Source organism: Caretta caretta, chromosome 14 (genome assembly GCF_965140235.1).
Source record: "Caretta caretta isolate rCarCar2 chromosome 14, rCarCar1.hap1, whole genome shotgun sequence".
Classification (NCBI taxonomy): Eukaryota; Metazoa; Chordata; order Testudines; family Cheloniidae; genus Caretta; species Caretta caretta.
Window position 1 is genome coordinate 39,983,063 of NC_134219.1, and position 13,379 is coordinate 39,996,441.

General features: G+C 42.2%; 1 protein-coding gene and 1 pseudogene across 1 annotated transcript; one reads left to right on the forward strand and one right to left on the reverse strand.

Annotated features, from left to right (window-relative positions):
* The first annotated feature begins 4,296 nt into the window (after positions 1-4,296).
* On the forward strand, positions 4,297-5,226 carry LOC142068940 (olfactory receptor 14A16-like). Its single transcript, XM_075119057.1, has one exon. It carries the CDS (start codon positions 4,297-4,299, stop codon positions 5,224-5,226), a length of 930 nt encoding a protein of 309 aa, XP_074975158.1.
* Positions 5,227-9,469: 4,243 nt separating this feature from the next.
* LOC125629148 (olfactory receptor 6F1-like) lies at positions 9,470-10,378 on the reverse strand (annotated as a pseudogene).
* Between the last annotated feature and the right edge of the window lie 3,001 nt (positions 10,379-13,379).

Below are 13,379 nucleotides of genomic sequence, written 5' to 3' on the forward strand. Positions count from 1 at the left end.
GTACGCCATATTTCCAGTCTGATTTTGCCTAGCTTAAACTTCCAGCCATTGTATGGTGTTATCCCTTTCTATGCTAGACTGAAGAGACCATGAAGGAATTTATTAACCTTCTTTTTGTTAAGCTAAATAGATTGAGCTCCTTGGGTCTGTCACTATAAGGCGTGCTTCCTAAACTTTTAATCATTCTCATGGCTCTTCTCTGAACCCTCTCCAATTGATCAACATCCTTTTTGAACTGTTGACACGAGAACTGGACATAGTCTTTTTCCTGTTTATGCATCCAAGAATTGCATTAGTCCTTTTGGCACAGCATCACACTGGGAGCTCATGTTCAGCTGATTATCCACCATGACCGCCAAATCTTTTTCAGAATCACTGTTACCCACAATAGAGTTCCCCATCCGGCAAGTATGTCCTACATGCTTTGTTCCTAGATGTAGACATTCACATTTAGCCATAGTAAAATCATATTGTTTGCTTGCGCCCAGCTTACCAAGCGATCTAGATCGCTCTGTAACCCTGTCTTCTTCATTATTAACTACTTCCTCATTTTTCTGTCATTTGCTAACTTTATCAGTGATGAGTTTATGTCATCTTCCATATCATTAAAGAATGTTAAATAGAATTAGGATATGAACAGAACCCTCTTGGACCCCACTGGAAACATACCTGTTCCAAGACAATTCCCTTTAACAATTACATTTTGAGACCTAACCGTGAGCCAGCTTTTAGTCCATGTATTGTGTGCCATGTTATTTTTGTATCCTTCTAGTTGCTTAGTCAAAATGTCATGCAGCACCAAGTCAAATGCCATAGAGAAGTCTATTATATCAGCACTATTGCCTTTATCAATCACAATTGTAATGTCATCAAAAATGATACCAAGTTAGTTTGACAGGATCTATTTACCATAAACCCATGTTAAATGACATTAATTATATTACTTTATTTCTTTATTAATTGAGTCCCTTATCAGTGTAACGATGCTGGTTCTGGTGGGACCCAACGGAGAGTGCCCATTCAGGACAAATTGCTTCAAGCAGGGCAGTTACAGCCCAAGGCTGGGGATTCTGTGCACACCAAGGCAAACCAAATCAGCCAGACAGAGAAGACTTTGCTTTTACCCCACTGGCTAACCACAAGTCACACAAGCAATTCCCTTAGACACCCCAGTTTCCCAGTATCACCACCAGTGCCACTCATTATGGGGACAAATGGTGATGAAAACCAAGACCCCAGTAAAAGAAAAAAGGTTCTCTCGATCCCAAAGGACCAAGCCTCAAACCCAATAGGTCGAGGGCTGATTTCTACTCTCTGGCTCTTTGTATTTTATCAGTTTCTCTGACATGAATGTCTTGTGTAAATTACACATTTTTAAACAGTGCATCTGCAGCCAAAGGAGCCTTTTATTTTAATGTTGTCTGCCGGAAGGAAAACAATGTTACTCCTGAGAAAGAAAGAAAGAAAGAAAGAAAGAAAGAAAGAAAGAAAGAAAGAAAGAAAGAAAGAAAGAAAGAAAGAAAGAAAGAAAGAGACCTGGGCTATTCATCCCAATAAAAGTTGAAGATCAGATGCAGAAAATCTCCACAACACTGTCCCCAGTTCTGTTCCAAGTGGGAATGAATCGCTCTGTCACCCTTACAAGTTATACTTGTAATTCATCTGAGTGGACAAAGAGCTAGGAAAGAGGAGCCTGGTTACGAATGTTTGACTCTTCTTTGGTTCAGTTTCACAGGCAAAGGATATGGGTTGGAAACTGCATCATGGGCCAGATCCTCAGCTGGTGTAAATGGATGTAGCTCCCTGGAAGTCAATGAGTCAGATCCCCAAGTAGTGTAAATAGCCCTAGCTACTATGAAGTCAGTGGAAGTGTACCAGTTTACACAAACTCAGGACCTGGTCCTTAGTTTTTAGTGTTTGTCTCTTAGTGAGGAACTTGAAGCAGCCAGGGCAGCCTGAGCTGTGGGTTCCTCTGGTGGCTGCATCCCAAGAGCTGCTGGTGCAATGCAGGAGAAAAACATCTCTGCTCCCCTAGAGGTGACTATGTGGAGTTAATAAAGGAACAGGCTATTCCAGGCCAACTGAGACTCTGGTGCCAAGAGGCTCTTAGCTATTGTAGATCCCATGTCTGTGCTACAAATATATGTTTTATTTTGCCATCCTGTGGGGACCCACTTTCTGATCCAGCCCCTGCCTTGTTTTTAGCTAAAGGTTCTTCAAGAGATGCTGTCATCATGTGAGATGCAGGGCAGGTGCTGTTCCCCCTCTGGGGGGTTAGGGTCAACTAGGGCAGGTTGTCAGGATGGTTTGCTCCTGAGGTGAGAGCAGAGCTGGGCTCACAGCCCTGGAGACCTGATTCAGCTATTTAGCCCCAGAGCAGGGATATCTTGGGCTGTGACCTTATTTGAAGCTGGCACAAACCAGGATCAGCTCGAGAGCTGGGACTGTCTTTCAGTCCCTGATCCCATTTAGTCCATCACCTTTCACCCAAGCCTGCCCTAGGAGGGAAGCAGGGAGCGCCCATCTGTGCTAGGAACTGCAGAGAGACCCCCACAACTCAGGACATCCAGTGAAGGGATGCGACAACAGCTGGTGGATACGACAGTGATGGGGGCATGAGAGAGAGAGAGAGAACCAAACAATCCTGGCAGTGGGTGAATAAATAGATAGATAGATAGATAGATAGATAGATAGATAGATAATGACCAATGATTCCTAACACAGTCGGATCAAATGCATCGCAAACTGGAATAAAGACCAACAAAGTAAGTTTTCTATTTCAATTACATATGTTAGAGTATTAATATATGGGGCAAATTTAATATCAGAAATATGAATTGCAATTAGAACTCTGTAAGACTTTTACTATCAAATTATGCAGATATCTAGAGATGATCAGATTTTTTTTCCACCAGAAAAAATTGACTTTTCATTGAGGTTGTGAGAACCAAACAGTTTCAGCCGAAAACTGTTGGAACCTGAAAATTTTTAGGCATAATGAAAACAAGTTTTCATTGTTATGGATATCAGAGATTTTCCATGAAAATATATTCAACTGAAAACTGAATTTTCCTTTGAAATAAAGTAGAAATTGTCTGACTACTCCTACCTGGAAACTTAGCTTTTTGCCAGGGTGGGGAACATGAATATTGTCCAATAACACCATAATTTCCAACCCCATTCCCTCTATTGCAACCGTGTTTGTCTGTTTCAAAGGGGTAGCTGCAGGATGGTAAAACTGAGTAAGTCGCAAAGTTGGTCGCCCAGAGAATGTGTTTTAAACATACTAACCTCTCTAAACTAAAGCCCTGAGAGTCGAAGCTCCCAGACAAAGGCTGTCTCTCTTTATCCCACCCAAGGACAGGCAGGAGGTTGATGGAACAAGAACCCAAATCTCCACTTCTACCATCATAGCCTCTGTCCCACACTGCTGCCTGCTAAACAAAAATACTGTCAACATGTGCACAGAACATGCACATAGGAAGACACAATCCATCCCCAAAAGAGTTCACATTCAAAGTACACAAGACAGACAAAGGGAAGGGGAGGAAAGAGAGGCAGCAGTGACTGCTCCATGGTCACAAAGTGAAAGAGGCAAGACTAGAACCGAAGTCTCCTGACTCACACAGCACAGAAATAAAGTCACAGGGGGGAACCACACAACCGAGCAGCAACTGAGCGATGCGACCAGCCCATCATCACCCAGCAATGGGAGTGCAGCTGGGATCTGGTGCCATAAATCAACGTGTAAGTAGGCATCAGGCGGTATGTGGGATGTTGGGGTGGAATCATCACAGAAAAGCTGCCATGCGGGAAGCTGGGTGATTCTGTGCTGTGTTTCTCAGTTAAGTGGGAATCAGACTGTGCTGGCATTTTAGTATTTTAGTTGAGTTGGCCAAGTTGTGAGCCTGCTGTCTGTAGCAATAGGGGCATAATTTTGGCTCAGATTGTTGGATTTGGGTTGTACTTTGTTCCATCTTTCATCCTGCATTTGATCAAGCCACATCTTGGGCCAGATCCTCAGATGGTGTAAACTGACCCAGCTCCAGTGACTTTAAGGGAGCGATGCCAATTTACACTCCTGTGATAACGCACCAGAGTAGTGCCCTGGTTGTGAGCAGTGAGGAGCCCTCACTACTCCAGACAATGGAAGTGACAAGTGCTGTGCACCTTTGACATTCACACCATGAGATATCATGGAGAGGGGAATCAGTGTCATTCCCTCTCTCACTATAACCCTGACCATTGCTCTTGTCCTTCCCTCCACAGCCATCACACAATGAACTAAGAAAGATAATGTTCAACCGAACCACTGTGACCGAGTTCCTTCTCCTGGGATTCTCTGATGTTCGAGAGCTGCAGATTTTGCACTTCATGGTGTTTCTAGTGCTTTACCTGGCAGCCCTGACAGGGAACCTTCTCATCATCATAGCCATAGCTCTTGACCACCACCTTCACACCCCCATGTACTTCTTCCTGATGAGTTTGTCCATCCTAGACCTCGGCTCCATCTCTGTCACCATCCCCAAATCTATGACCAATTCCCTTATGAACAACAGGTCCATTTCCTATTCTGGATGTGTCGCCCAAGTCTTTTTCCTCATCTTCTTTGCTGTAGCCGACTTCGCCTTACTCACCATCATGGCGTACGATCGATACGTCGCCATCTGCAAACCACTGCACTATGAGACTATAATGAACAGGAGAGCTTGTGTCCAAATGGCAGCCAGTGCCTGGATCAGTGTAATTCTCTATTCTTCATTGCATACCGGGAACACGTTTTCGATAACCTTCTGTGGAGGCAACATGGTGGATCAGTTCTTCTGTGAAATCCCCCAGCTACTCAAGCTCGCCTGCTCTAACCCGTACTTCAATGAAGTTGGCATTATTTTATTTGGTGTGTGTTTAACCGTAAGTTGCTTTGTTTTTATAATTGTGACATATGTTCAGATCTTGACCACGGTATTGAGAATCCCCTCTGAGCAGGGCCGACATAAAACCTTCTCCACATGCCTTCCGCACCTTATTGTAATTTCCATGTTTCTTTCCACTGTTGTCTTTGCCTACATGAAACCCATCTCCAGCTCTCCGTCAGCTCTGGATCTCGTGGTGGCTGTTCTCTATTCCGTGCTGCCGCCAGTGATGAATCCGATCATCTACAGCATAAGGAACAAGGAAATCAAAGCTTCCTTGAGGAAACTGACTGGGTGGAGGTTATTCAACTAGAATAAAATGTCTGCGTTTCTCTGATGAACATGGTTTTATCTGTGGTTTTTTTACAAATACAATCAACTGATGACATTATTGTCCCCATAAGAATATGGTGTGTGATTTTTTTTATGCAAAATGCTGTCTGTATAGTGGTAAATCCAGACTAACTCCACTCAGTCAGTGGAGTTCTTCCATGTTTATACCAGTAGAAGTAAGATGAAAATCTATCGATCTCCTGCTTTTATACTGCCACCCCTCACCATGTTATCTGAGTACCTTCCACATAAAATCAGTAGCCATTAGAAAGTACCCAGTGGACTTCATGGAGTCTCTGGTTCTTCTTCTTTTTTGGGGTCAAAGCTTTGCTTGGGGTATGATGGCTTTTGGGTGTCTGTTTGCTGATGTGACAGAGTGGGATACGGCAGCATCAGATCATGAACTCTGTCTTCTGCTCTCTGGGTAAATATTGATATGGTGACTGCAGAAGTCTGGGCTTGCTCAATAGCCGTCTATCGCTCTTTGTTCATGGCAGCTCTCCTACCTGAGAAAGGTGCCTGTTACTTTGCTGAAGGACTATCACTCAGAGAAATCAAGACTGACTTTTGTTGCCTTTCACCTACAGGCCCTGCAGCATGGAACAAGTCTTTTGCTGTATAGGGAGTCTGCAAGTGATGCGCCGGAGGGAGGGGCGGGGGGCATGGCTGGTGGGTCTGGAAGTCTTAATTTTAGCACATGACAAAGAGACAGGGGACCTATTTAAGTGCAGAATCCTACCCTGTGTCAGGTGCCAGCCATAATCCCATGTAAGAAGGACTTGCAGGAGTTCATTCTATCTAATCTAATCTAATCGATCTGTCGTAGGATTCCACACTGTCACCCATCACCATGCTATCTGAGCACCTTCCACATAAAATCGGGAGCCATAGCAAAGCCCCTAGTAGACCCTGAGGAGCCAGAGACTCCATTCCTTTTTTTGTTCTTCCCCTCAGGGTAAAAAATATGATTGTGGTATCAGTGCAATTGTTTGGTTCCTGCTTCTTTCTCAGATTTTTTTATTTTATTTTAGGTGTTTTTTTGTTTGTTTTTTTTACCGGTGGATTGATTTGTTTCTTTATGAGGTGGGAGTGCCTGGGCACAGGAGCACCGGAAGCTCCCTAGAAGTGGGGGGGCCACCGACACCTGATCCCAGGCCCCACTCCCACACGGCCTCTTTCCTCGAGGCCCTGGCCTCGTGCCACCTCTTCCCCCTAAGGCCCTTCCCCATGCTTGCTCTTCTCTGCCCCCTCCCCACCATCGCTCACCCTTAAGGCCAGTAAAAAGTGGGAGCACATACCCCTCCCACTTTTAAGAGCACATACCCCTCCCACTTTTAAGGCCATGGCCCCCTGCCCCCCCACCCCCATCTCCATTCTGGTTCCTCTGCCTGGGGAGATGCTGAGCGTTTGGATAGACAGTGTTGCAAGTGTTTTCTCCTTTATTGGGCGTGCCCGTATCTCATTTCCTTGAGGCGGTTTTCCGAGCAAGGGGTGAAGTAACATCCTGTATTGGCCCAATTTCTGTTGTTGGGAAAGACAAATTTCCAAGCTTACGCAGAGCTCTTCTTCAGGTCTGGGACAGGTGTCACAGCTAAATACAAGTTTCAGAGTGGTAGCCGTATTAGTCTGTATCAGCACGTTTTAAATTTTCATCCAGATTTGGGATAAAAACCAATTTCAAAATATTGGAATTTCCTCTACAATGAAAATTCCAACCAGCTCTAATTGGGGCTGGGACTTCCAAAGAGGCCAAAGGGACATAGGTGCAAAAATTCTATTGAAACTCTCTCAGGTTCCTTTGGTAAACCCTGCCTACGTCTTTACACTCCTTTGAAATCCCCAGCCTTAATAAGTAAAACACTTTCCAAAAGGTAAGGGGATACAAAGGTAAAAGTTAAAGTTTATTTACACTCTGATGATAAGACTGGTCTAGATACAAATATACAAAAATACAAATAAGTCCAGCATCAAGGGCAAGATATGTAAAGGTATTTAGGAACCTAGTGGGATTCTCAAAAGCATCTAGGTGTCTATCACCCATTAAAATCAACAGTCCCCATCAACAGTTATGTTTTGAGAACTATCAGTTAGCCAGTTTTTAATCAATTTACTACTGTTTTTGTGTTGTGTTTTTTTTTAAATAGTGTGATGTAACCCTGAATCAAACCTTTAGAAAAATGCAAGTTTATTACATAAACACCATTGCCTTTATCAATCAGAAATGTCACAGTTAAATTAAGTTCATTTGATAAAAAACATTCTGTGAAAACATATTGATCACCACTAATTGAACTTCTTTGTCCCTTGTAATTCCTTTTTGTTGAAAAATGAAAATTTTTGTAAAGAACTGTTGATTTAGTGAATTTTTGTTTTCTTTTTTTAATTAAATTTTTCATTTCAATTTTTGACAACGTTTAAACGGAAAACTTTATAAAAAACGTTATTGACTTATTTCCATTTACCAACATGTAGGACCCCCAAACTTAGAACCCTTAAAAAGGGAAATAAGTTTGATTTTTTGAAATTCTTCACTAATTAAAAAAAAATCCACCATCGTTGTTCATCATTCTGTATTTCCTGCATGTTGTTCTTTAGTCTACTGTTTAATAATTTTTCAGCTATTGAATCAGGAAACAGACACAATGTTGTGTGAGTTGGCCAACCAGTTATAGATCACAGATAATGAAAACTCTGGAGTTGCTACAAATTTAAACTTAGAACAAACTTCTGAGTGCAGATTCAGTGTCACTAAGGTCTTGATCCTGCACAAGCTTTATGCACAAGCTTTCTTTCCTAGTGTGAGTAGTCCCATTAGAATCAACTGGACGACTCAAAAAAATATAATTTAGCACTTGAGTAAGGATCTCAGGATGAGGGCTGTCAAGGTTCCTTCCCCACTCTGAACTCTAGGGTACAGATGTGGGGACCTGCATGAAAACCTCCTAAGCTTACTTTTACCAGCTTAGGTTAAAACTTCCACAAGGTACAAATTAATTTTACCCTTTGCCCTTGGATTTCGACTGCCACCACCAAACTTTATCTGGGTTCCTGAAAGAACAAAGTTTGGACACGTCTTTCCCCCCAAAGTCCTCCCAACCCTTGCACCCCACTTCCTGGGGAAGGTTTGGTAAAAATCCTCACCAATTTGCATAGGTGACCACAGACCCAAACCCTTGGATCTTAGAACAATGAAAAAGCATTCAGTTTCCTTACAAGAAGACTTTTAATAGAAGTAAAAAAAAAAAATCATCTCTGTAAAATCAGGATGGTGAATACCTTACAGGGTAATTAGATTCAAAACATAGAGAATCCCTCTAGGCAAAACCTTAAGTTACGAAAAAGACACACAGACAGGAATAGTCATTCTATTCAGCACAGCTATTTTCTCAGACATTTAAAGAAATCATAATCTCACACATACCTAGCTAGATTATTTACTAAATTCTAAGACTCCATTCCTGTTCTGTCTCTGGCAAAAGCATCACACAGACAAACACAGACCCTTTGTTTTTCTCCCTCCTCCCAGCTTTTGAAAGTATCTTGTCTCCTCATTGGTCATTTTGGTCAGGTGCCAGCAAGGTTACCTTTAGCTTCTTAACCTTTTACAGGTGAGAGGAGTTTTCCTCTGGCCGGGAGGGATTTTAAAGGGGTTTACCCTTCCCTTTATATTTATGACAGGGGCCTAAATGTGAATTGCTAAAAGTAATGTCCACATAGGGCCTGATCGAAAGGCCATTTAATTCAGTTGAAAGATGTTCATTGATGCCAATGGGCTGTTGATGAAATCTCTCGATAGATTTTAAGGGACAGATTTTCAAAAGTATTTGTAGCTACCACTGAAATCAATGGGATTTTGTGCCTCATCTGCTGAAGTGCTTTGGAAAAGCCCACTAAACAACTATCTGCATCTTTAGACACCTAAATATCTTTGAAAATATGCCCCTTAGGAGCTCACGTCTGGTAGATTTTCAATAAAAATTAAGCTCCTAGAAGCTAGATCTTTAATCATATTTAGGGACCTATCTGAATCTTTAGGTGCCTAAATTCCTTTGCAAATCTGGCCCTTAGGCACTTCTGAACATTTTACTCAAATACAAAAGTTGTCAATGTAAATCCTGGAACCAGGATTAAAAGAACAACAACAAGGACAGTTACTACCAAAGGGAACATGAGCACAGGCTGAGAATCAGACCCAGTAACATCTAAGCCATTCAAAAACAACTTCATGGCCCACTGAATACCTTCCATAAAGCCTCCTTCACCTCTTTGTTTCTCAGACTGTCAAAGAAGAGGTTTAACAGCGGAGTTACAATAGTATTCAAAGTGTTGACAGTCTTGTTCATGTCCAAGGCATTCTGTCTGGAAGGCCTGACATACAGGAAGATGGTGGAGCTGTACCATATAATCACAAGAGTGAGAGGGGAAGAGCAAGTGGAAAAGGTCTTTTGCTGGCCTTGGGCTGACGGGATTCTCAGTATGGTGGAGAGGGTGTAAATGTAGGAGACCAGAGTTATTGAACATAATCCCAGGATGACGATGATCGAGATGATAAAAGCTGCCATCACAGTCACATAGGTGTCTGGGCAGGAGAGAATGATTAAGGAATCTATGCTGCAGAAGAAACGAGTAATGACACTCGTGGCACAGAAGGACAACCTAACTCTCAGAGATTCTGGGATAGAAATAGCCAGGAAACTACACACCCAGGAGCCAAGGGCCAGCTGAGCAGACAAGGTGCTGTTCATGATGGTGCTATAGTGCAATGGGTAGCAAATAGCCAGATAGCAGTCATAGGCCATGGCGGACAAGAGGAAATATTCTGTGCAGCCCAGGGAGAAAATGAAGTCCATCTGCAGGATGCAGCTACTAAAGGGGACGGTTCTGCTTTTCCCCAGGAAAATCGCAGTGATCTTGGGAACACAGGCTGTGCTGTATCATATCTCCAGCAAGGAGAGGTGGGAAAGGAAGAAGTACATGCGGGTGCGGAGTTGATAGCTGGCCCTCACTAGGACTAGGATGGCAACATTTCCTGCAACTGTCAGGACATACATCATGGTGAACACCACAAAAAGAGAGATATGCAAATATTGACTACCTGGGAATCCCAGAAGGATAAATTCTTATATCCTGGACTGGTTTTCCTTCTCTTTTCCAGTCACAGGCTCCATCTGTCAAGACACAAGAGACCATAATTCAGGAGAAGCTTTGTTACATGGATTGTTAGACATCACAAGTACAGTTTTCATTGGTGCCTGTCAAGATTCCTTCTTCACTCTGAACTCCAGGGTACAGCTGTGGGGACCTGCATGAAAGACCCCTAAGCTTATTCTTACCAGCTTAGGTTAAAAACTTCCACAACGTGCAAACTTTGCCTTGTCCTTGAACCCTATGCTGCCACCACCAAGCGTGTTACACAAAGAACAGAGAAAGAGCCCACTTGGAGACGTCTTCCCCCAAAATATCTCCCCAAGCCCTACCCCCCCTTTCCTGGGGAAGGCTTGATAAAAATCCTCATCAATTTGTACAGGTGAACACAGAGCCAAACCCTTGGAACTTAAGAACAATGAAAAAGCAATCAGGTTCTTAAAAGAAGAATTTTAATAAAAGAAAAGGTAAAAGAATCACCTCTGTAAAATCAGGATGGTAAATACCTTACAGGGTAATCAGATTCAAAACATAGAGAATCCCTCTAGGCAAAACCTTAAGTTACAAAAAGACACAAAAACAGAAATATACATTCCATCCAGCACAGCCTATTTTACCAGCCATTAAAGAAAAGGAAATCTGACGCATTTCTAGCTAGAGTACTGACTAACTTTTTACAGGAGTTCTGAGTTGTATTCCTGATCTGTTCCCAGCAAAAGCATCACACAGACAGATAGACAGACCCTTTGTTCCTCCCCCTCCAGCTTTGAAAGTATCTTGTCTCCTCATTGGTCATTTTGGTCAGGTGCCAGCGAGGTTATCTTAACTTCTTAGCCCTTTACAGGTGAAACGGTTTTGCCTCTGTCCAAGAGGGATTTTATAGCACTGTGTACAGAAATGTGGTTACCCTTCCCTTTATATTTATGACAGTGCCTACATGATATAGAAGCCTAAATCCCATTACAGAATCATGTAAGTTGCTTAGGAGCCTAAGAGCTAGAGTTTCAAAAGTGTTTAGATGTCAACGGTGCTGACTGACAAAAATGCTTAAGCAGGTTAGGCACCTAATCTGGTGAGGGGTTTTTGAAAATCCCACTAAGCATCTATCTGAAGCTTTAGACATCTTCATGCTTTTGAAAATCTGGCTCTGAAAGATTAAAGCTCTTTTGAAAATTGGATGTAGTCTCTCAAATCACCCAGGGCCAGATTTTAAATGGTATTTAGGCATGTAGTGGGATTTTCAAAAACACCAAGGCACCTAAACTGATTGAGTTCATTGATTCATAGATTCCAAAGCCAGAAGGGACCATTGTGATCATCTAGTCTGACTTTCTGTATAACACAGGACATAGATCTTCTCCAAAATAATTTGTAGAGCAGATCTTTTAGAGAAACATCCAATCTTGATTGAAAAATTCTCAGTGATGGAGAATCCACCATGACCATTAGTAAATTGCTCCAAAAGTTAATTACTCTCACCGTACGCCTTATTTCCAGTCTGATTTTGCCTAGCTTAAACTTCCAGCCATTGTATGGTGTTATCCCTTTCTATGCTAGACTGAAGAGACCACGAAGGAATTTATAGACTGTGGTTTATTCATCCATTAACCTTCTTTTTGTTAAGCTAAATAGATTGAGCTCCTTGGGTCTGTCACTATAAGGCGTGCTTCCTAAACTTTTAATCATTCTCATGGCTGTTCTCTGAACCCTCTCCAATTGATCAACATCCTTTTTGAATTGTTGACACAAGAACTGGACATAGTCTTTTTCCTGTTTATGCATCCAAGAATTGCATTAGTCCTTTTGGCACAGCATCACACTGGAAGCTCATGTTCAGCTGATTATCCACCATGACCGCCAAATCTTTTTCAGAATCACTGTTACCCACAATAGAGTTCCCCATCCTGCAAGTATGTCCTACATGCTTTGTTCCTAGATGTAGACATTCACATTTAGCCATAGTAAAATCATATTGTTTGCTTGCGCCCAGCTTACCAAGCGATACAGATCGCTCTGTAACCCTGTCCTCTTCATTATTAACTACTTCCTCATTTTTCTGTCATTTGCAAACTTTATCAGTGATGAGTTTATGTCATCTTCCATATCATTAAAGAATGTTAAATAGAATTAGGATATGAACAGAACCCTCTTGGACCCCACTGGAAATATACCTGTTCCAAGACAATTCCCTTTAACAATTACATTTTGAGACCTAACCGTGAGCCAGCTTTTAGTCCATGTATTGTGTGCCATGTTATTTTTGTATCCTTCTTGTTGTTTAGTCAAAACGTCAGGCAGTACCAAGTCAAATGCCATAGAGAAGTCTATTATATCAGCACTATTGCCTTTATCAATCACAATTGTAATGTCATCAAAAATGATACCAAGTTAGTTTGACAGGATCTATTTACCATAAACCCACGTTAAATGACATTAATTATATTACTTTATTTCTTTATTAATTGAGTCCCTTATCAGTGTAACGATGCTGGTTCTGGCGGGACCCAACGGAGAGTGCCCATTCCGGACAAATTGCTTCAAGCAAGGCAGTTACAGCCCAAGGCTGGGGTTTCTGTGCACACCAAGGAAACCAAACCAGCCAGACAGAGAAGACTTTGGCTAACCACAAGTCACACAAGCAATTCCCTTAGACACCCCAGTTTCCCAGTATCACCACCAGTGCCACATGTTATGAGGACAAATGGTGATGAAAACCAAGACCCCAGTAAAGGGGAAAAGGTTCTCTCCATCCCAAAGGACCAAGCCCCAGACCCAGGTCAATATACAAATCAGATCTGACCCACAAATCACGCTGTTGCCAATCCTTTAGATCTAAAATCTAAAGGTTTATTCATAAAAGCAAAACGATATAGATGAAAGCTACAATTGGTTCAATGGAATCAATGACATACAGTGATGGCAAAGTTCTTGGTTCAGGCTTGCAGCAGTGAGAGAATAAACTGCAGGTTCAAATCAAGTCTCTGGAGG